Source organism: Plasmodium cynomolgi, chromosome 14 (assembly GCF_000321355.1).
Source record: "Plasmodium cynomolgi strain B DNA, chromosome 14, whole genome shotgun sequence".
Classification (NCBI taxonomy): Eukaryota; Apicomplexa; class Aconoidasida; order Haemosporida; family Plasmodiidae; genus Plasmodium; species Plasmodium cynomolgi.
The window spans coordinates 870,693-894,667 of NC_020407.1; the positions used below are offsets into that span (position 1 = coordinate 870,693).

At 39.0% G+C, this 23,975-nt stretch overlaps 7 protein-coding genes across 7 annotated transcripts; 4 read left to right on the forward strand and 3 right to left on the reverse strand.

Annotated features, from left to right (window-relative positions):
• Nucleotides 1-3,031: 3,031 nt before the first annotated feature.
• On the forward strand, nt 3,032-6,907 carry PCYB_142910 (hypothetical protein; the record flags this gene model as incomplete). The annotated part of the gene is made up of 2 exons (XM_004224762.1): nt 3,032-4,345; nt 5,423-6,907. The coding sequence occupies 2 exons, from the start codon at nt 3,032-3,034 to the stop codon at nt 6,905-6,907; spliced, it is 2,799 nt and encodes a 932-aa protein (XP_004224810.1).
• A 1,133-nt stretch (nt 6,908-8,040) lies between these two features.
• On the reverse strand, nt 8,041-9,773 carry PCYB_142920 (ATP-dependent Clp protease adaptor protein ClpS containing protein; the record flags this gene model as incomplete). The annotated part of the gene is made up of 4 exons (XM_004224763.1): nt 9,032-9,773; nt 8,818-8,885; nt 8,231-8,376; nt 8,041-8,126 (listed from the first exon to the last, which is right to left on the reverse strand). The coding sequence occupies exons 1-4, from the start codon at nt 9,203-9,205 to the stop codon at nt 8,041-8,043; spliced, it is 474 nt and encodes a 157-aa protein (XP_004224811.1). The 5' UTR covers nt 9,206-9,773.
• Nucleotides 9,774-10,508: 735 nt separating this feature from the next.
• PCYB_142930 (hypothetical protein) lies at nt 10,509-12,311 on the forward strand (the record flags this gene model as incomplete). The annotated part of the gene is made up of 2 exons (XM_004224764.1): nt 10,509-10,651; nt 11,021-12,311. The coding sequence occupies 2 exons, from the start codon at nt 10,509-10,511 to the stop codon at nt 12,309-12,311; spliced, it is 1,434 nt and encodes a 477-aa protein (XP_004224812.1).
• Nucleotides 12,312-13,053: 742 nt separating this feature from the next.
• PCYB_142940 (hypothetical protein) lies at nt 13,054-14,532 on the reverse strand (the record flags this gene model as incomplete). Its single annotated transcript, XM_004224765.1, has 1 exon — nt 13,054-14,532. A coding segment is annotated over one exon (1,476 nt), but the record flags the coding sequence as incomplete, so codon positions are not given.
• A 1,967-nt stretch (nt 14,533-16,499) lies between these two features.
• Nucleotides 16,500-17,210, reverse strand: PCYB_142950 (big signal peptidase; the record flags this gene model as incomplete). The annotated part of the gene is made up of 2 exons (XM_004224766.1): nt 16,500-16,630; nt 16,676-17,210. 2 exons carry the CDS (start codon nt 17,208-17,210, stop codon nt 16,500-16,502), a joined length of 666 nt encoding a protein of 221 aa, XP_004224814.1.
• A 1,903-nt stretch (nt 17,211-19,113) lies between these two features.
• PCYB_142960 (hypothetical protein) lies at nt 19,114-20,588 on the forward strand (the record flags this gene model as incomplete). The annotated part of the gene is made up of 6 exons (XM_004224767.1): nt 19,114-19,146; nt 19,240-19,354; nt 19,636-19,905; nt 20,057-20,112; nt 20,247-20,309; nt 20,502-20,588. 6 exons carry the CDS (start codon nt 19,114-19,116, stop codon nt 20,586-20,588), a joined length of 624 nt encoding a protein of 207 aa, XP_004224815.1.
• Nucleotides 20,589-21,734: 1,146 nt separating this feature from the next.
• PCYB_142970 (small GTPase rab11) lies at nt 21,735-23,784 on the forward strand (the record flags this gene model as incomplete). Its single annotated transcript, XM_004224768.1, has 6 exons — nt 21,735-21,985; nt 22,171-22,253; nt 22,440-22,488; nt 22,797-23,221; nt 23,491-23,573; nt 23,731-23,784. The coding sequence occupies exons 2-6, from the start codon at nt 22,214-22,216 to the stop codon at nt 23,782-23,784; spliced, it is 651 nt and encodes a 216-aa protein (XP_004224816.1). The 5' UTR covers nt 21,735-21,985; nt 22,171-22,213.
• Between the last annotated feature and the right edge of the window lie 191 nt (nt 23,785-23,975).

Consider the following 23,975-nt stretch of genomic DNA (forward strand, 5'->3'; position numbering starts at 1 on the left):
GGTCATCATTTGAACACTTGTTAGTACCTTCTTTGCGTTGCTCATTCTCGTCAACACATTTTTTCGATGAAAAAAAATTGCCACATTATGGCTACGTACGTACCACCGTTTTGATCTTTCCCAACTGTGAAGGCGAACCTTTCGCTCTTGAAATCTCCACGATTGATGGAATTGCCCCCCACGTAGAAACGCCTATCTACATGCACACACACGAGCGCGCATTTTCGGAAAAGGGAAGTTGCGGCAGTGGTACAAACTATGGCACATGTAAAAAAAGGAGGACTATGGATAATTACCTCCTCAACGTCTTTTTCCCACATTGCCACATTTTCCTCTTGAAATGATAAACTTGGCAGTATAGCAAATTGTTACATTGCCAATCTGTCAATTGGGGAGAAAAAATAGGAAGACGCATTTCCCGTTTAAAGTGCCTTTTTTAGAAAATGTCTAGATTACCCCAAACCCTTGTGCAGAAGGGAGCCACCAGCTGCTGTGCCAGAATAACTGCACTTATTGCAGCACCCGCTACTTTCACAAATGTGCAATGTTACCCTAAGGTCCCTGTCTTCCCACCACATTTAGATGCGCTCAACATCACAGAACGTGTTTACCATATGGCTGTGCAAAAAAATGCTCCTTTCCTGTCAGCAGTCGTATGCGCTTTCCGCTGTCGTTAGACCAAATCATCCTCGCGATTATAACAAAAATTGAAACCAAATTCGCTCCTCATTTTGAGTGAATTTTTAACCAACGAAAAACATACGCGTTGAAAAAAAGCAGAGAAGAAAACGAATTTTCATGCGCGGAAAGCCCAAACCCAATTGCGCTTACCCTCCATGTGCCATCTTACCAAAATAGCCTTTTTGTAAGACCCTCCCCAAAATGAAACCCATTCTGCATTTCTTCCTTACCCCCTTTTCGCAAAAAAATTACGCCATGGAATAGGAACTACGTAAAATGTTTCACGGTAAAAAAAAAAAAAAAAGAAAAAAAAATTGTTACAGAAATTTGTAAAAACTGTGTGCATAATGTTGAATGTGTACCTTTTTTGAAGAATTGATGTTTTTGTTTCTTCTCATTTTTTCGTTTAATCTTTCCAGGGAATACACACAAAATAGGCGTACGAGCATCGGCCTGTTGTTTATTTTATTCCATTTTGTAAGTCATATGCAAAGGGCAGCACAAAAAGACGAAAAAAAAAAAAAAAGGATTTGCATTAAAATATAGTTCTTTTCTTTTCCCATAATATATATATATTTTTTTTTTATCATATGTGGTGTTTTGTGAAGGCCACTAAAATGAACATCAATGTATAAATGTACACACGTTCAAATTGTATGCTGCAGGGGGGTTTCAACGATAGGCTTCTCATTCACCTGGTCCACCACACATGTGTTAAGCTATTTCATATTATGTCATATTATCTCATTTTGTTTCTAAAATTTCCCTCCTTCATTTATGCGTATGTGAAAGGCACGTCGAGCAGCTCAGTCCTTTGTTCACCTTTTTGACGTAGAACTATAGTTTTTTTTTTTTTTTTTTTTATTCACCCTTTACTTGAGGCATTCATTCCAGCTCGTACTTTTCAGCATTTTACATGGGAAGCGTTATAAAAAAGGCAAACCAATTAAAACCAATTCGAATAAACCCGTGAAGGTCTTGGTTTTTTACGTACACATGCATAAACATGCGCAAGCGATGTGCACATTTCGCCCCCTCTTAAGAATCGTAGAATGAACGAAATAATTTCCCGCATGCACGTTTTTTTAAAAGAAAAAAAAAAAGGAACATAATGGGACAAGCGAAACGCCGCGAAGAAATGCAGTGAATGAAAGCTAAGATAACCCTTCTCGTGCCTCAGGTTGCACGGCAGGCTTGAAGCCACATAAGAATTAACTTGGCACGTACAAAAAATTGTTCCTGTAATGTACTGCAATGCAAAAAGAGAACTCGTATTTTTAAGCCAATAAATTTAGTGCGCTCATGCGAATAAGTTTATTCCGACTTATGCGAAGAATGCCCACTTTCTTCTTTGGGTAGGTTCACGCCATTCTCGCTCATTTTAGCACATCCACTAATTCGGATGCGAATGCCGCTTTGTTCCCCAAAATTAACACAATTCACGAGTTTGCTAACTATTGCCCGTCGTACCCCCCTTGACGAAGATTAACGAAACGCAGATGGATGCATACAAGCAAAACGGTATTAATTTTGTTTTTCCCGTTCGCGTATTTTTTTTTTATGCTTACATGCATGCTTAATTAAAAGGCAAGGCCATTTATTTGTTAATTTAGTCGTGAACGAAAACTTTTTTTTTTTTCATATTTTCATCCCTTTTACTTTTTTTTTTTTTTTTTTTTTTTAACTTGTGCGTAGGCATTTTTTATCAGCCCTGCAATTATCCCCTTTTTTAAATTCAAATTTCCGTTTTGTGTAATCATGCGATGTTACGATGGTATAGTGACATTGCGACGTAGTGGCGTGCTAACTTAAGTTATGACGCCCTGTTGTTAACAAAGGGATCGCGCTGCAGTGTTAGGAGGTTGAACCTAGCGCAGGGGTTAAGTATAAACGTGTACAAGTAAATATATACAATATGCGTATATATGCAGGCCCGCACGTATACGCTTTTTCTTGTACACATATGTACCAGCCTCACCACTTTCAAACAATAATACGCATGCATATTTGTACTCGCAACTGCAAGTAGGACCAACATAGAAAATGTTTTTCTCTGATTTTTTTTAACATCTTGAGTCATACTTAAAACCGAAGAGGAAGCATTTGGCCACGCGCTTTTGCTCCTGCGAAGGTATGCCCATCCCCTCCGCCGCTCCAGATGTGATTCAGTAGGGAAAAGTGACAACCTTGTTTAAAGAGAAGAGCAACAGGAAGGCAAAATAAGCGCAATAGCTGGCGCATCAATTGACGAAAAGTGATCGCACAGACGATCGCAAAATAAGCGCAAATAATTGGCTCCCAAAAGGACCTCGCCTGAGAAAGCAGCCACCCACCCCGAGCCACAAACAAAATGATGTTCGCCAAGTTGCTAGCGCGGCTAGCGGTCTTTAGCCTTACTTGCTGGCTTCAGAGGATACACGCCCTGCAGAACGAGTGCGACTTTAATTTCAACGTCAGTTTGTTATCAAATATATATGACAAGTACAATGGGAAACAGATAGACGAGAATGAGGGGAGCACAGACTACTGCACCAATTTGGAGAGTTTAAACTCTCTCAAATCCTTCTGGCAATTAAAATTGAAATCTATATGCACAGAAGAAACGTCCATTTTGGATAAACAAGTATTTAACAACATCTGCAGCAAAACGTACAAAGTGCCCCATGTAACGGTGAGCGGATTAGAAGTAGGCAATGATGTTGTTAATATCGAATTTTTCTGCGCTCATTTCTTGTATAGTAACAATAAAGAGATTATAAAATGTGTACGACATAATATTTTGAACAATTACCTAGATTCTTACCACATAGCTTTTGATTTATCCGTTTCGCAAGAATTGCTAAAGCAGTCGAACCATGTAGATGATGTTTTAAATTTGAAAAACATAGAAGGATTGGCTCTCACTAAAAGGATAATAGACGATTCCGTATGTAGGATACATTCCAGTGTCCATACCATTATGAATAAGCATGACTTTGAGTTATTCAAAGCGTTAGCAGGCTTATGTACAAAATTGGGCTTCCATAATCATTTTATCATAACGGATAATATACACCCGCTAACTACTCCTATATTTAATGAAATACCCTATAGTTTAAATTCGCTCAATTTTAATATACAAAATAGTACCATGTACTACACAAACTATGAATACTTTGTGTATAATGTTAAGCTAGCCGATATAGATCACGTCCTTGGTTCGTATATGTCTCCATCTGCCCTAGCGATAAGCAAAAATAACTCGTACGTAACGTGGTTAGGACTCAACAAGGACAACACTCTGTACAAGAAAAAATTTACTGAATTGTATAATCTGCTAGACAACAATAAATATATCGAAAGGATTGTTCAGTGTTATAGTAAGTACACATCCAAGTATTATGGAAGTAGTGTAAAATATTTTTTACGATATATTCCAGAGAATAAAAGAGATGTGATGCAAAATAATCCAAAAATTTTTGTGTACATTATTAATGGCATATGTAAGAATATCCCATCCATTCACAAATGTGTTGAGAAAATTATTTTCCTTGATGGAATATACGATTTGTACTTTAAAAATTTTATGATCAATTTTATATACTATAATGCGGCTTGTATTTTTAATTGCAATCCGGTGGACTTAGGAAAAATTATTAATGATGAACAGGTGTGGGATATCCTTGTAAACTATTTTTCAAATGCATTTTTAGTGAATTATAAGAAGACCAAGAGTACTAACATTGCGGGTTATAATGCCAACAAGGGTGCTGATAAGACGGACGAGTCTACATCGCCAGAAACGTACAACGAATTGGCCAAGTCGTACTACACCAACTTTGACTACGATTATATTCATAGCGGTAAGTGGAAGAAGGAAATCAATTTGGAGGATGAAGAAGCTATCTTGAAGCCGTCAGATGAAGCCGTCGAATTCGAATTCTACAATTACACCTTCCAGACTCTTGACCTGAGCAGCTACGGCTTCTTCATTTTGAAGAGCCAAATGGAGGAGGACAATGTGTGCAAACTTTCGTCCTTCATTGAGGCCAACGGGAAGAAGTACGTCCACGTGAACAGGTACATTGCCGACTTTTTCAGTAAGAACAACAAGCGAGTCCTTTCCCATTCGGGAGGAAAGAAGGGCTCTTCTGGAGGTGGGCATGGTCATAGTAACGGGCATGGTCATGGTAACGGGCATGGACACGACGACGGTGGGGACGAGAGCGGTGGGGGCGACGAGCACAACGGGGGAGACGAAGGATACGATAACACAGATGGGTATGACGGCGGAGACGAACACGGCGAACATGATGAACACGGAGAACACGACGAACACGGCGAGGGAGGCGATGAAGGTGAAGGAGGAGAAGGAAAGGGAGAAGGCGATCACATGAACACCTTTAACATGTTTGATGACTTCTTGGGAGACGATAAAGAAAGCAATAGCTTCATGGACCTGTTCCAAAACAACCATATGTTCAATAAGAACCATAATCTGTTTGACAATTTCTACCATGGAGAGGACGAAGAGGAAGAAGGCGAGTTTTATGCCGATAAGGAGGAAGAGCCATTCGACATTGAGAAGCACAAGGTCTCCACATCCATGGGAGACGTGTACCCACTAAAAACGGAGTACACCCTGAAAGAGCTACAACATGTACATGACATTCATCCAGGATTCAGCGAACTAGATGAAGAAATGAGACATCATTTTTTTAGAAGCAAAATGTTCGAAAAGGAAATTTCCTTTACAGTAAAGGACATCCCAACAAAAATTGAAAATTATTACAAATATTATTATGAAATTAAAAAGAAATTAAAAACGTTCGATAAATATGATGAAGAACATTATAAGATGCTAATTAAAAAGTCGAAAGAAGATCCAGATGTTTTTTCCAAAATAGACATTGAATTTTCCTGCACGAGGATGGGAAAGTGGCCAATTCGTGGAACCACGGGTAGATGGCTATCAGATGTTTTATGCGAAACTAAGTTGGTTCCTCAGCTGGTATACAATTACGAATATGCAGAAAAGCAACAGAAGAAGAATAAGAAAAAGAACGAAATTGACACCAATTTGTATACTTTAAAAGAAAACACGAGATTAATTGGCATGGAATTTGAAGACCAAGAACCGTTCAGATGTGCCATTAGTTACCTCGGGGATGAAAACAAAAAGACACATTTACCAGTATCTGCAACTTTATTGGTGCACGCAGCTATTGGGTTCTGTACACTACACGGTTTTAAAATCGTTTGGCTAGCTGATTCTGCCTTTGATATACACACCAACGTGTATCTAAGATATACCTCCATCTTGGAACAAGGACAGACCTACTACGAACAGAGCAATTTTGAAATTTATGGACAAACAAGACTTATAGCACAGTTGGAATATATCGCCTCTGGAATGAACGTAGAAAATAATCTTATTACATCGGGTACCTTTAAAAACAGGTACAACATGATTAGCTACCCAGGGGCAGACTTGCAATTTATGCTCCTCATGTCAAAGAAAGTCAAAGAAACTATTTACAATTTAAAATTTGATTGCCATAGCTGGGAATACAAAGGATGCTCAGAATACTACCCCTTGATGAAGAAGAATAAAAAAATTGCCACAGATGAACAATACAATACAATTAAGCTGAATGGAAAATATTCCAAAAAAGAATTAGAAGAAATGTATGAATGTGCATTTATGCATGATAAAACCTTCCAAGAGTTGAATAAAATGTTCCCTAAAGAATGTACCTTCGGCTCAAGGATAGGAGAGTGCCATAAGAAAGTTAGAAAACATATTCCTTGCTACAATGAGCAGTCATGTAAATATTTACTTTATATTTATGAAAATTTTTACAAGCCACAGAACCATGTGAATTTGCTCAATGAGCATTTTATAAAGGTATCCGAAAATTTAACCAAAATGTCTAGACCGTACTACTTACAGTCCATTTTAGCATTAGAACATGATATACAAATTAAGAAGAGCAAAAAAATGAACACACAGTATGAAGACATTGTGTTGTTCATTTTGAAGAATTCCATATTTTACGTTTCCTGGGTTACATCCAGTGAGTACTGGAAGAGGGCTGTGTACGTGCAGGACACGAATACTTCCCTTGCGACGATTAACCAAGTGGAGGACTACAAAAATAGGGAGAAAATTTGCCCAGTTGCCTACGGACATGAGTTCATAGGGCACATGCTCGTGCAGTACATGAAGTTTCCAAACGATTTGTGAGGCGATCAAAATGGGAGAAAAAAAAAAAAAAAAAGTAGGGGGACTTAACCGAACTGAAGTGAAGAAACGGGAAGAAAGTACCTTTTTGCATTGGGGGAAATTTCGCATCGCATATAGGGACACTTGCAAATGGTATTTTGCCTTTTTCCCCATGTTAACTTTCCGCGTCGCTCTTTTGTTTTCAGTTTTTTGGCACACGTGCTTTTACTTTATTGCATTTTACCTTATCGTATCGTATTTTATTTTATTTTATTTTTATATTTTCCCCACACACACCTTATGCGTGTATGAAGCGAGCAACGTGGTCCGCATGTAACCTCGTGCAGGGGGAGTTCCTGAGTGATGAAAAGTTCCATGCGGCGTGGTGCTACCTGATCCGACGTGATGTCGCGGAACGTGGTTCCTTTAGGAAACGATTTTTTTTAAAATGCTCACGCTACATGCACGAGGTTAACGGCGCATTTGTTTACATTTCTGCACATGCAATTACCCTCATTCCTCATTTCCCCCCTGATGTAGTGACCTCCGAATTTACAAATGAACCTTTTTATTTTTAAACACGCAAAAAAAAAAAAGGGGGGTGCTGCTTTTCCTACGTATATACGCACCCTCTACGTGCATTTCATATAGAGTACTTTTGTTGCGCATTAGGAAGTTACACTGCTACTATTTCATATTTATTTCTTTCCTTTCCCATTTTATTATTAATTTTTTTGTTTGATTTCGTCTTTTTTAAGTATGTACATTCAAACTTATATTTTTATGCCCTCTGCGCAACTGACTCTGTTTTAATAGTTCACAAAAAATGGCATTATATTAAATTGTTCCACATTTTTAAAAAAGAAATTCACCAACTGAATGGACACTTCGCGTGGGCCATCCGTGTCGATGCGAGTTGATGATCAAACTGGGGAAAACCGTATGGGCGTAGTTTCTTACCCCTTTACCGCTAACTGCGTTAATTACGCTTCTCCCTCTGCGCATGCCATGCCCCTTTGGGGGAACTTTTGCAAAATTGGGTGGAACAATAAGTCTAACTTGTGCAGATGCGCTATGTGTCAGGCAGTGGGTGAAACATTAGGGGAAATTTTTGCGGGTGTTGCGAAGTTATGCCAGCTTGAGCAGTACCACCGTTACGAGCCCGCGTCGAGGCCTTTCTTCTTCTCCTTCAGCTGACTCTCATGAATGATCGAAACGGTAAGGCCGTTTTTCTGCAGTTCTGTAAAAATGGCAAAGGGGGTAGACACCTTGACAATAGTTTCACGTAAGCTACACAGTCGCTTATGTGCAACTGCACATCCGCATGAACGTTAACGTTGTTACCTTCACAGTATCTTTCCGCTTGCGATCTCCAAGTTGACAAAATGAGAGCCTGACCTGTGCTATGAGCCTCTACCGTGATGGTGTGCGCCTTTGCCTTGCTTATCTGCCCAATTACCTTTACTATAATGTCCGTTACGTAGGTGAAACTGCGCAGGTGTGTGTGCGTATTGGGGGGGGGAAAAAAAAATTCATCGACGTATTGAGAGCCTTCTCATGAGTGTGCTTTCAACACATGGAAGATGCTTACGCGCGTGCGCATGGAGAGGCGAAGGAAATAATGAACGACCCATTAGCACTGCTACACACGTGCATTGAAAAACGCCCCCTTCGCACTTCCTCCTGTCCTACTTGTGAATATCGTCGTTGTACAGGATGACCTTCCACGCGGTTGTCTCCTTTTCTCTCTTCTGTCTCTCTTCGTTATAGAACTCCTTTACGTTGTCTTTTTTTATTTCCTTTACCACGTTTCTGTTAGTGGGTAGCAGTGTGTGCAGTTGTGCAAATGTGAAAAGGGTTCATGTGGCGCAACTCCTGCGCACGATGATCAAAACACACGGTGAGGGGAAGAACGGGGATGTCGTCCATACCTAAGTTTCTTTATTTTTTCCAAGTTGGCGTTATCCTGAGCCTGAATAAATTTTTTCCTTCCCTTCAGCTGACATGGGAACAAAGAAAGTGTAAAGTGATGGCGCGACGTAATGACAAGATGGGAATATAGAGAAAAAAAAAAAAAAAAAAAAACGGGGACGAACTCAATTGGCACACCGAATGTGCTTAGTCGCTTCAACAAATTGAGCAAACCTTGGGGGCCTTAAAGACGCATCTGCTGGTGCTGCTACGATCCCCAACTGTGCCAGATGCACTAATGAACTTCCACTGTCGGGTGGCGTATCTTTTGCTACACGAATGTATACTCCTCTTACATAAAAAAATACAGAGTAATGCGAAAAAAAAAGCTTTTTGAAAATGACACATTTTTTCTTCACACCAGTCGTTGGTTAGCAGTCAGAATGAATAAAAAAAAAAGTGAAGAAGTGTCAACCATGTAGTTCTTGTGCTAATATTAATTCATCCTCATGCAGATAAAGAAAACGCGCTGATGATCTCTTCATTTCGGCATCCATCATAGTGAGGCATAATTGTGTTGGACACAAAATGGCTTTTCCTGTGTGCGTTTTGCGGGCTACAATTTTGGGTGGGTGGTCTTTTCACCTGTACCTGTGTTTCTTACCAATGTTGTGAGTGTATATATTTTTCATGAGGAAGATGTATCCCTACAATGAATGTCAAATTGGGGGCTATACATGTGCGCCCAATACAGTTGCATTTTTCTTATCTTAAAAATTGATCATATCGTGCGCGAGTTTCCTCTCCATGTATTTTGCGCTTCCTGACATGATATAGTTGCACTTCTTCATTTTTCATTCCTCCTAATTTTGAATGTTTCTGCCTTTGTGTAAATTTTGCGACCCTCCAAGGGTTAAACTACTTGGCATTTTTAACAATCGCGTACTTTTTTTTTTTTATACTTTTGGATCTTTACATTGTGTAGCACGAAGCGATAAAAAAATTGGCTTGGGAAGAGACCCACCGGTGACTGCCTAAGATGTACGATATTAAGACCAAGAATTTTTTTTTTTATTTCTTCCAAATATGAAATAAAACACATTTCCATTGTGCATCGAAACAATTTGGCAAAATCATACCACTCCGCGAAGCACACTATGCTAGCGTAAAAATTAAAATTGAAGCACAAATAAAAGGGCGACCATTGTTGGATTTATATAAATTGTACCTTTTTTTACCCTTCGATGTAATCAAATTGGGTGTAATGTTTACATATTTTTGTTCGTATAAATGTAAGCACATGCGAACGTGTACCCATGCGTGAACGATCGTAGGCCATAAAGGTAGTGTTTCGAAATATGCCGCGGCGCAATTGCTAGGCATGTCGAATCGAGTTTTGCTCTTGCCTACATTTTGGTATGTTATATGTTAGCGGTTTATAATTTGTGGGTAATATTTTCTCACGGGAGTTCGCGCCGCCACGCCTTTTGCGATAATTGAAAAAATATCAGCAGGCACATCACCATTTCGTGTTTCCCTTGACGGAGAATAGCAGCGCAGACGCAGTTACATGCGTGTATCCGGGAGCATACAGGTTGGTGAGTGCACAGTTGGGTAATCGCACAGCTGGGTGATCGCACAGCTGGATGATCGCCCCAACTCAGGGACTACCGTAGTAGTTTGCCCTACCCCAGCCAACCACCCAACCGAGATGGAGTACAAATTAGAAATTTTGAGCTACTTACTCATTTTTAAAAAAAAAAATGAACGAATTGCAAAGTTCGACGAGCAAATAAAAACCTGTATTAACATATTCGAAAAGGTGTTAATTGACGAGGAGGAATTGGCTTATCTGTTCGAGAAAAACATTTTAGACATTAACCCTTGTGTTCGCTCCCTTTGTTGGAAGCTAGCTTTAAAGCACCTCAGTTTAAATACGAGGAGGTGGAATGAAGAACTTGGCGAAAAGAAGAAGTTGTACGAGGATTATATAAAATGCTTTGTGCTGAATCCGCTCAGGGGGGGGCAAAATGCCGCAGAGGGGATGGACGCAGCAGAGGAAGCAGGGGAAGCCAAGGAAGCAGTCGCAACAGGGGGGGTGGACGCAGCAAAGGAAGCAGTCGCAACAGGGGCCAAATTGGGTGGAGAGCCCAATGAAGACACGTCCTCCACCAATTTGGACGACGACTCAGACGCAAACTTCATAAACTCCGAATTGTTCAGCCAAATTAATAAGGACACGTTTCGAACCAGACCTGAGTTGTCTTTTTTTAATTTGAACCCGCAGCAAACGATTAATAATAATGTAAAAATATTGAACAGTTTAATTAGTTTGGAAGAGTTTGAAGAAGAGCCGGAAGAGGAAATACCATCTCTAGTCAACATAAATGAGATGGGGGAAGGGCCCTCCGAGCAGACAGAATCCCAAGCGAAGAATGCGCAAGACGAAAAAGAAAAATCAATTAATGGTGTGCGAATTGCACAGAAAGACGCAAATGAACAAGTTGTCCCCCTTGTAGATGAAACTTCCCCCAAATTTACAATCAAATCTAGGGAGGACACGCAAATTTGCCAAAAAAAGAACAACTATGAACACTCCTTTGGTGACCATTCAGCAGATGTTTGCGACATTGTTAACCCTAAAAGGCATTACGATCTGTTATGTAGAATTTTGTTCATATATGCAAAAATTCACCCCTATGTTAAATACGTCCAAGGGATGAATGAAATTTTAGCTCCCCTATATTTTATTATTTTTAATGACCCATTATGTAACTGCCCTATGCAGGGAGAAGCAGATACCTTTTTCTGCTTCATCGAGTTAATGCAAAAACAGAAAGATGTTTTCTGTGAAGGGTTAGACAACACAGATGATGGAATTAATGGAAAGCTAAAAAAGTTTTCCCTCTTGTTAAGAATAAAAGAATATGAAATTTGGAAAAAATTACACACACTCAAAATAGAAACGCAATATTATGCTTTAAAATGGATTCTTTTACTACTAACTCAGGAGTTTGACATGGCAGACACCATTATATTATACGACCACTTCATCATTAATAATGATGAGAACTTCATTTTGTACATATGTTTAGTCATTTGTTCGAAACTGAAGAGTTCCCTTTTGTGTGGGAATTTCACTGTGAACCTCAAACTTTTGCAAAACATCCCTCCATTTGATCCTTATGATATAATTTATGAAGCTAAAAGTTTAATGAGCCAAGATTTTGAAAACAGGTTTAACATCACAGAGGTGTATAATCAGTATTATGGACAAAAGAAAAGAATAAATTCTTTGGAAAGTCTACGAAATTGTAGTAGTATTGTCGAGGGGGACACATCTTCTTATGAAAATCTGTCCACCATGGACGAGGGAGAAAGTGGCAGCAGGCGCGGGTCTCTACTCAAGTCCCTTCGCAATAAATCCATTGTACAAAATATTAAGAATTATATAAGTAACAAAATGGATATGGCAAAAAGGGCCGATGACCATTTGGACTTCGACGAGTTGTGAAGTACACTTAGACTTGTTCTTTTCCCTTCTCTCAGTTGAAGGGGCTACTGAAGGAGGAAGGGGGGGGATGTGCCTCCCCTAAAAAATCCCCCCCTTCCATTTTCCGCACAGGGACGCTTTGTCTCACCTACTGCGGTGCACAGCGTGGACGTGGATTAACTGCATAGGCCCATACCTGGGTGTGCGTTCTGTGATCAACTTATGCTTCGGCTACCCGACCTCTACCCTTGCGATGGCCTGACTTCCCCTCCTCCACCCTCCCCCCTTTTTTTTTCGTGCAACTATTTTGACACAAGTGTGCCCATTTGTATATATAAAATGGTTTGAAGTGTGAAATGCGGGAAATTTCCCTAATTGACACGTTTCTTCATTTTTATTTTATTTTATTTTTTTGTGGCAAAATTTTTAACCCTTTTTAATATCCTTTTTTAGTTTCTGCGCAAAGGCCATTTTGTGTAAAGTTTGTTTATACGGAATACGTGCAAGTAACTTGTGCACACGCAGATTTTTTTTTTTTTTTTTTGAACCATATATGCCTATTCATTTTGTCATAATGTGAAGAAAACTTCGCAAGAGTTATTAATATGGATAACTCGAACTGAGCAGTTTGTTAGCACCTGGAGGCGGCGGCAAAATGTGAGATGATTCACTCGAAGAGATACAAAATGGAGCTTATTTGGGACTTTTTTTATCAACTCCTATCAATATTATCGCCTGTGTTTTACTCTACCGCAAACCACATCAATCAGATTCGAAACACCTGGACAGGATGTTGTACAGCCGTCTTTCCACCTTGTGAATGCAATTAATGTTTGCACTTGATATTATGCACCTTTGTGAATAGTTATACTTGTCCATCTTGGCTTCTTCCCGATGGTTCTTTTTTTTAAAATTACCCCCTGTATTTTTATCGTCCCGATTGGGGTTTTGCTCCCCCGAGAGGGCAGAGCTCACCACAGCGCACAGTTCGTGGTAAGACCTTTTCCCCAAAATGAAGTACCTCTCAACGTTGAGCAAGAAGTTATGGAGCTGTTTTTCTATAAAGAGGTTGACACTTTTACTGGGATTTTTTAAATGGATCCGTGCAGATAAAGCCCAGTGGTCACTAAATTCATTTCCCTTTTTCTGCGTTAATATATCAACTCCGTAGTTAAAGACATCTTGAAATTTTATGAGCACTCCATTTTTGTTAATCAGTTGAGAAAAGTTTTCCAAATTGTACCTACTTAGAGATTTATTTAACTTGCTCATTTTTTCAGAGATCACATCTGAGGGGCTAAATAAATAGGTGAGTTCCGTGATGTCTTCCGTGTTGATGAAAAAGGACTCTACGAGGAAAATATTATCCGTCAATCCAAATGAGTAGTTCAATCCATTAACCAGGGTGTTTTTCCGATCCACAATGTCGTACGTTTTTTGTAATTTATAATTAATATTTTTGTAAAAAAATAAATCTTTCATTTTTCCTTGACCGTTTAGATTTACAAGTTTGTCGTATAGTCCCCCCTCTTCATTGACGTCTATGTTGAAGCTTCCGATAACTAACATGGAGCTGTTTCTGAAGTTCATGGTTGTTACGGGTTTATCTGTTTGGTCTTCCTTCAACGTATCCGGTGCATCGCCATTATGGCTGTGGGTACTATCCCCTTTTTCATCATCCCCTATGTTGGAAAAGGGACCTACCACTTCTTCCTTCGTGTGTAGTTCCTTCTCCGCCCTACTCATGTTTGCTATTGCCTCAATTTTGTCAACATACTCATGTGTAGGCAATTCATCCACATTGCACATAGATCCTTCCCTACGTTTGAATCGTCTCCTATTTATGTAAAATATCTGAAAGAGATAAATTTTCCACAACGTTTTCTTCATCAGTACAACTAGATCATCCAAATTGCTCAGCTTATTTTGAGCGCTGTATAAATCAAATTCGCAGTGTAAAATGTACAAACTGTATTTTCCTTTAAAAATTAATTTCACAATTTTTATAACTTTCCTTTTAAACAAAACATCGGATGATAAAAACATGTAATCGTAGTAGGACAAGTGGAAGAGCTTTTTCCTCCAGCAGATGAATAGCCCCCCATTTCCGTTCACATAATTTTGGAGGGTATATAAAATTTCATTTAAAATGCCATATGATGAGGGGACATTGTCCAGCAATACAGTATGAGTATATTTCAACACATCATATAAATTTTTTTGATATTTTCCAAAGACAGATCTGAGAAATATTAAGTCGAATTGAGAGGAAAGTAGGCCAATTTTTTTGCACCTCTTTTCGTTATTTCTGCAGGTTTCGTAAATGCCACACAGGTGGGGGTTATATCTGTACATGTCATTGTACAGATAGCTGTTCAGTGAAAATATTGTTATGCAGTTGTAGTACACATTTGGATGGTTGTCCTCCTCACGGGCACTGCTGGACATACCTCTAGTGAGACTCTTTTGAGCACCTCCCTCATCGTAACTTCGATCTCGACTGTCGCTATTGTTGGGGGGGGTGCTATCACTGCTCACTATTCCATCCCCGCTCGATGTAGCAACGGAGCTACTTCCATTTCCATCTTCCCCCGTAAAATCTTCGTTAACGGACAATTCATCACTAAGAGACACGTTGTCCATTTCGTCCGACGTGTTGCTGCTATTTTGGGAGACAGTCGCTCCGGAGGAGTAACTTGACGTGAGCTGCTTTGATGACTTCGAATTGGTTGGGCTGGGAGAGCTCGGCGAACTGGCCAGTTTGGCTGATCTGCGCGAGTTGGGCGAACTGGCCAGTTTGGCTGATCTGCGCGAGTTGGGAGAACTGGACAATATGGATGGTCTGCGCGAGTTGGCTTGGCTGGGAAATTTCACCCAATTCTCACACTTCCCTGGAAGGTCCTCCAATTCGATACGGCCGCCTAACGCACCTCTCTCGTTTAAATTGCTACATTTTTCATTTGCCTCCTTCAGCATATTCTCTATATCTTTGTATATCCAGCTGGTTCGCCTAAAATCGTTTGGCGCAGAGTCTTCCTCAGAGTGTAAGCCGCAGGGGTGCTCCCCGAGCTGCTCGATCTGTTTCGGTTTTTCCCTCGCATTTTTGGCTTCCTCCCTTTGGGCTCCTTCACTTTTTCTTCTTTCCTTTTTTCTTCTCCCCTTTTTTCCTCCCTCCTTTTGCTCTCCATCCCTTTTCATTTTCACACGCAAAGATGGCCTGTACTTTTAATCTTCTCTTAAATTCCCGCCGTTGCGTCGCTCCCCTCTACGTACCCTTATCAACCGTTTCCCCTGAGGCAACTTCATACAATTTTCTTCACATTGGTGTGAAGGACATGTTGAAATGTTCGCCTCAAAAAAGGGTAGCTGCGCGAGGGCATATCCTTCTCTCATAAAATAGAATATTTACAGCGCATACACATATGTCTGTGTGTGCACAGCGGACGCACACGTTTATTCGCAAAACAGATCGGTTAGTTACAATTAACGGCATAACCACACCAGCAGAAATAGACCCGCATTGGTCATTAAGAAGGAACAATGCACATTAAACCGAAGAACAGCCCGCGTGAACGGGCTTTACGCAAAAAAAAAAAAAAAAAAAAATTGACATTGGGAAATTTTTGCAGACAAAAAAAAAAATACTTTTTCATGCATTTAGCCACATCCACTTGTCCGCACGTAGGAACCACTCCACGTTTTGGAGGCGAATATAACGAAGGGTGCCACCGCGTCTATGTTGTTACGTGTCCACTGCGCCCAGCTCCACCGTCGTCAAAACGGCTGCGTCTTGTCTTATTTTTATTTCGTTTTACGTATAAGACGAATGGGTCAAATTTTTTGTGTTTACAAAAATGGGGGTGAAAATTAAAAAAAATTAAAAAATTAAAAAAAAAAAAATAATAAAATAATGAAATAAAAAAATAATAAAATAACAACACAATAAAATAAAAAAGTTAAAAAGGTGTCCACCTCCGCACGTTCGATAAATTTACACAAAAAAAAGGTGCCCACCTGTTTCAACACAATAACGTTGCAACAAAAAAATAGTTCCCTCTTTAAAGCGGCTCAAGGCTCCCGCCATCTTGGATAACACCCACCGATACGTTGTTCCCCAAATTTCGTTTCTTCAAAGTGCTGCTCAGTTGGATGGGAGGGTGCTTTTTTTTTGGCCCCTTTTTGGGTCTTCTTCCAATATACATCACCCCCTTAAAAGGTGCCATTCCCAATTGGGATAAACCTTTCCCCATAAAAATTAATCATTTCTGCAAGGTTTCCTCCAAAGAGGGTTAGTTTTCCTTTGCCCAGCAAACAGCAAATTCGGTTTGCTTTATTTCTATCTGGGACATAAACAGCCAACAACTCAGGGTGTCCTCCTTATCAACTCGTTTTGTTATTAATAAAACGAAAGTTGATAAACGGATCGAGCAAGAAAATGACTCTGCCAATTATTAAATCCATATGAACAAATCCGTAATTTCGACTGTCAAAAGAATCCATTTTGTTGTCCCCTTCTATCCATATGTTATCCTTAGGAACGTGGACAAAGGCGTTTATATTATCAACGAATAATTTATCATTCCCTATGGCAATAATCCTTTTACACACTCTTTTTTTGTCATTCACAGGAGAAGTTAACAATACGACATCGCCTCTTCTGTAAACATGTTTATTTTCTGTCATTTTTTTTTTTAACTTTTCTACCATGCTAAAAATTTTATTATTTAAAATGACCATATAGGCTTGCTCAAAGTTTGACCCAATTACAGCGTAACAACGAAGCAGTAGGTTTATACAGCTGTACAGAAAAATGGTGCGCGCTTGGTGAATAAATCTTACAGTGTCATCACACACATAGAATAATATGACTCCGTTTTTATTTATTAATGGACACATACTCGATCCACTCGTCAGCGTCATATCGATAATATAATTATTTATTCCAAAAATAAGTAAAAAGGATAATATTATTTTTTTATAAAATTCAAAGGGTTATTAATTTTTACAAAATTGAAAAAATATTTTTTTCTTTTTTTCGTTTTGTATTTATTGTTACCTCTTTTCTTCTTCTCAGAGTAGCACCTCAATGGAGAGCTCCTACTCCTTGAAGACAACAGAAAGTTGCAAACGTTCCTACTTCTACACAGTACAATTTGCAGCCTTTTTCTTTCCTCCCCAAACTTGGCATAACATTTCTGGAGTATATGCTCTCCCTTGCCGTTCCCATGGTAGCTAAACGAACTATGATTAATCCTATTCGTGTGTAAAATATTTTTCCGTAAAAAATTTAGTGCATATGATCTTTTGACGTAATGGCTACTTCTGTTCATGTTATAGCGCCGCGTGTATGTTTACTTGTTGGGTTACATGCATATCTGTGCGATTGTCTCCCTGTACAAATGAGCAGATGTGCGAATGTGCTTACATGTATGGCCACGCACATTCGTGCACGTACAAAGGCACTTTATTCGGTCTTTCCCTTTGAGCATCTTTTGGAACTCGGCTGCTACACAATTTGGCTGCTGAGCAATTCGGCTGCTGCGCGAGGTGCCTGCGCGAACTGCGAGTCTTCCTCAGATTGCTGACAGTGCTACGTCTAAACAGGATAGGGTTATTTACAAACGGGACGAAAAATTAAACAAATTTCCATGCGACTTTATCCCTCCTTCTGTTAAAAAGGTCACTGTAGCTGTACCTGTCACTGTTGCTGTACCTGCCACTGTAGCTGTCCCTGCCACTGTAGCTGTACCTGTCACTGTTGCTGTCCCTGTTGCTGTAGCTGTCCCCGTCACTGCAGCAGTCCCTGTTGCTGTAGCTGTCCTTGTCACTGGCAGCACACATTTATCGGGGCTCGTGATGCGCCTTCAAACGGTGATCCAGCGAATGATTAAAAAAATACATATGCTAAAAAATTATTCTAAGTAGAAAAACGGGGACTCTGGTAAATCATGTCACTATCTCGAAAAAGAAAACTATATGTAACACTTTTTTGTGCTACTTCAAATTCGCTTTCTTTTTTGGGGGGGGGAACGCACAGATGTATAGTCCGTTAGCCCACAGCGAAATGGCATTTCTTATTTCTTTTTTTCTTTTTCCCCTTAAAGTTGCACAAAATAAATTTTTTTTACGGGTATATGAAATGCCTGAAATTTTGCCCACGCGAGGGTGTTACATGCGTAATGTGAACATATGCATATGCACGTACTTACATACTCCTTCTCAATCGAGCAATGCCAATAAGAGTATGCTTCAAAACCCGTTGGGTTGCAACATTTTAGCCCTCCGCCGAGCTCGTTTTTGCAAAAAAGAAAGCATTCTGTTGGGATTACATAAAAACGTATACTTTTTTTGTTAGCCATTTTTTTTTGAATCATTTCGCATTTTTGTATGCCCTTCGTCCGATGCATTCGTTGCGCTTTTCCCATTTTTTCCATATTTTTTTTCTTCCCCATCCTTCACTTGTGCATCCTCGCACATAACTTTAAAGGCCCCTTCGCGGAAGCAAATCTCAGTGAACAGCAACTAAATGAAGGAACCCAAGTTTTCACAATCATAAAGATGAGTCAAAAAAGATCTGCGTATTCCCAAAGAAATGTTAATTTTAAAAAAGCGTAAAGCATAAGCAAATGTATTCTGTCCATGTGGACACAAGAATAATTGAGCATGTTGCATGAGCATTTACACATGCCACTTGCTCATTCCTTTGCTAAGAAGCATAAGTGCTTCTTTGTTAATTTTACGTGTCCCACGCGAACTAATTTTGAGATATTTAGTTTCGTTTCCACATATACAAGCGCGTAGTGATACGTTTAGGAAAGACACGATGAGCTTCTTTGCACAAGGCGAGGTTGCCAATGTGTGGTTATACTAACGTGTTGGCGCTTCCGTATATATATTAACTCATGTTAACTCAACTGCTGCCCGTTCACTCCCCACACACGGTCCGCAGAAAATAAGTGAGATTGAAAAAAAATGCGAAGAAAGCTTGAATGAAATATTGAGGTCAGCAAATGAAGTCACCGAAATTTCGAAAAAAGCGGAAGAGGAGTTAGAACATCAGACAGGTAAAAGAGGGCGAGCTGCTTCCCCCAGTGGCCAACTGGGCTGTAGTGTCAACATGAGCTATCGGGTTCATTTCATTACACAGAAATTGTGGACAAATGAGAAATATGATAAAAGGGGAAAATCAAAATAATTAAATAACAAACGCACGAACAAATAGGCAAACGAAAATGAGAAAACTGCACCTTATGTATGCGTACTGTGTACAACGAAAAAAAGTAAATCTTCCAAACTACCTATTTGCATGCTTCCATTTTTATGTATCCCACACACACACTTGCAGAACAAATAAAACATATCAATAAGGAGACCGAAAATATTGAGGAAAACCTGAATCAAAGTCAGTACCACTTGGAAGGAATAAAATACTGGTGGAAAAACATAAACTCATTCCTAGGATTCGAAACGTTTAACAGTAGCGAAAATAAAACCGTAAATAATCAGCTGAATAGTAACACGAAGAAAAAAACAAGTCATAATTATAATCATAAATATGCAAAGAATGACGACAAGTTTTGTAGAAGCGCTCTGAATATACAAGAGACACCCAAAAGTACACATAAAAATAGTCCACCCGCTCGCATATTTGGCCTGTCACCCGTTTTGCACACATTCAATGCATTCGTTTATGTGCATGTTTTCATACCTGAAGGGAGAATCTCTACGCAACATTTTGTTTCCTTTTTTTTTTTTTTTCTTTGAAGGGAAAGGCACATTCGACGAAAAATACGAAAGCGACTTGACTACCCTGTCTTCCATGGTATGAACTGTGCACGCGTTGAACATACAGATGTGATGTTCTACTTGTTCCATTTTTTATTTGTCCCTTCACCCATTCTGCCGCTTTCATTTTGCAATTTTTTCCCCCTTTTTTTCCATCACTTTTATAATTAGCTGGACGAATTGCACACGAGGGCCTTGGTTATGGGGAACACAATAAACGAGCAGAACAGGATGGTAGACAGAAATATTTTTACATGTCGATGCGCCCCTGTATTTTTGTTTTGTTTTTTTTGCCACTTACTCCAAAAGGGGAATTTCATCAAACCATAAAATTTATTTCTTTTCAATTTTGCTAAATAATATGCATATAAATTAAGTCCCTTGCATGTGAAGAAACGTACACGTGTTTTTTTTTAACATTTGCAGCTAGGGGGTGTGAACGAAAAAATGGAAAACAACATAGAGAAAATTCGGGATCAGCAAAAATTGATGAAGGAAATTATGAAAAAGTGAGGATTCCTCCACATCACATGGACGTGCGTGCGGAAGAACGTATGTATACGCTTCCACATGTAACACATTTGTACACGTACGTAGACGCACACCTTCGATGGGGGAAAAATATATAAAGAAAACATCAAGGAATGCATTTACATTTCCTCCACCCCCCACCCATTTGTCAATTTTTTGTTTTTAAAATTTTCGCAACTGTCCTTTGAGTTCATTTGGAAAAAATGAAACAAGTGCTTGTGAAAAAATTCCCTCCCTTTGTATTCACACACATCTTGTACCCACGTGTTCACATATATATAAATGGACCCCTGTATATGCGTTCAACACACTGGTACACCTACACTTACACATAAATGTCATTTTTTTGTTTAAATTTTCTCAATTTGAAATGTTTTGTGTAACCATTTTTTTTTTTGCGTATATTTTTTATTTTCGTAAAAATGTGAAAACTGCTGAATTGTAACTGTGTGCAGTTTTGGTAATTAAAAAAACGTGACAATTTTGAAAAAAAAAAAAAAAAAAAAAAAAACAATTCAATTTTAATTTCTATTTCTCCGTGAAATCTGAAAAATATTCGCAGCTCTGCTCTTCACTTGAAACATCACTTTGCTTCCTAAAAAGGAAATTAATTGAATTGAATTGGATTGCATATGTATACATGTAATCACGTGCAAATACACTTACGTAAAAACTTAACGTACTCCTACAAATCTATCATACCAATACAGCCGTTTATACATATGATGTATGAAGGTACGGCACATGAACTTTTGCACATATGTACATTTGCCACAAATGAATGCACGAAAATATGACATGGAAAGGCTAACTTTTGAATCATTCAAATGTACATACGCCATACATATACACCTAAAACGCATTTATGTGCGTATGTACATTTGTGCTTTGGCGCTTGTAAAATTCGAACAAATTGTTTTCAACGCATGTACTCGGTTAAACGCGCATATATATAACACAGTGACATAAACTTCCATATGCGATCGCGTGTACATCCATCCGTCGATCCATCTGTACGCCGCGGTGAACTCTGTTTTTACATAACACTTTGCCATCACGCATATCCCATTTATGTGAAAATTTGCATTATTTACATGGTTCGCTCGGGGGAATCATATAAATAGAGGAAAAGTCACAATTAAAGCGTAAAAAGTAAAGCTATGTATATATATATATATTTTTTTTTTTTACCATGTCAAAAATATGAAAACAAACAAATGCATCAAATTGATTTGTAAATCTCCAATTTTATAACCCATGCCGAATTCGTTGTTTTACAATTTGTACAATTTATAAACTTATATTATGAATAGCAACACTGTTATCTGAACATAGAGCGCCTCCTATCACAAATTATAGAACATTGCAAACAGCACAAAGTACTGCCTCCCCATCCCACCCCCCAAAAAAAAAAGACTCCTTCTCTGAGGGAATGTTTCATTCATTTTATCTTTTTTTGATTTAAATTTCAGCATAATGACACATATGGACATGCGATAAATATATGCGCACATGTCATAAACACTCAAATACATACAACAGGTGATCCCGCACTTTTGTATAGACGCTCAAGCCTATTCGATTTAAGACGAAACTGTTTTGTAAAAATGTCAATGAAGGAAGATTACTACGACTACCTGTTTAAAAGTAAAACGTGTATATATGTACCTATATGTGCGCGTCGTCTCTGTACACATTTGTGTGTGTAGAAGTCCACGTATATATTCCGCGGCATGCCCCTGGACATTTGAGAAGAGCACCCGTGTTTAGTATGCCCAATTGTTAGCAACATTTTGACATTTTTTTTTTTTTTTTTTTTTCCTTTTTACCTAGTTGTTCTGATAGGAGATTCCGGCGTGGGGAAATCTAACTTACTCTCCAGGTATGCATGTGTACGAAAAGGCGTCACACGAGAGGTGCACGCGGGTGGATACATAACATTTGCATGTGATCAAATACACACCTCTGCGTTTTTAAAAAGCGTCCATACGCCTTCGAGGAACAACTTTTTGAACATTTTAATATTGGCGACGGTGGAAAGAGAGCTGCTGTGTAAAGTGCACATATCGGTGTTGGGACGAAACGCTGCCATGAAAAATTGTCACAATAATGACTCGGCTTGCTCATTTTTTTCCCCCCCCTTTCCTTTTCTTTTACCCTTTCCTTTTCCCCTTCCACTCCCCCTTGCAGATTCACGAGAGACGAATTTAACCTAGAAAGTAAAAGCACCATAGGTGTAGAATTCGCGACAAAAAGCATTCAGTTAAAAAATAATAAAATAATAAAAGCACAGATATGGGACACAGCCGGGCAGGAGAGATATAGGGCCATCACCTCAGCGTATTATCGAGGGGCAGTTGGGGCCTTGCTTGTGTACGACATAACAAAAAAAAACTCATTCGAAAATATTGAAAAGTGGCTGAAGGAGTTAAGAGATAATGCTGATTCTAACATTGTTATCCTACTGGTTGGTAACAAAAGTGACTTAAAACATTTACGTGTAATAAACGATAATGAAGCAACTCAGTTTGCGAAGAAAGAAAAATTGGCCTTCATAGAGACCTCAGCTCTGGAAGCAACCAACGTGGAACTAGCATTTCACCAGTTACTGAATGGTAAGTGTGTACACCTGCGCACACATGGGTGACAGCGTCTATATATGTGATCATTAACCGTAGAACGGCGCTTCACGGGGTGCAGCATACGTATGGATATACGTTTATATTTACACTCACACGCCGGCAACACGTATGCGTGTGTAGAGAAAATTGAGTCATATGTAACGGAACAACGATTGTCGTGTCGTAGCTTTCCTAAGGACATCGTAAATTAAAATGCAGATGCGTATATTCATGTGCGTGTTGCCCCATTTCTAACCCTACAGAAATTTACAACGTCCGGCAGAAAAAGCAAGGCACAAAAAATGAAGACAGCATGTCCATCCAACCTCGCGGGAAAAAAATAAATGTTACAAAGGAAAAAAAAAAGAAACGACGAGAGAAATGAATAAGACGATACACATTTGGGTGTCACGTTTGAGCCGTCTACATGGCAGACGTTTGAAATGCCTTTTTTTCATTTTCTCATTTTTTCATTTTTTCATTTTTTGTTTTGCAACTTCCAGGTGGACGACGATAATGACGATAATGATTCAAAGAAAAAATCCAAGTGTTGTTGAAGCGCGTGTGAATTCTCCCCCTTTTTTTTTTTTTAAATTCACCCAAAAAACATTGTAGTCAGTATTTTATTATTTTTTTTTTTTTACATTTGTTATTGTGATAAAGCTTTTTCTTTTATTATGAAACATTTTTCACGTAATAATTTTTAGCCACCATTTAAACACAGTATTATTAATTTAAATGTTTTAAT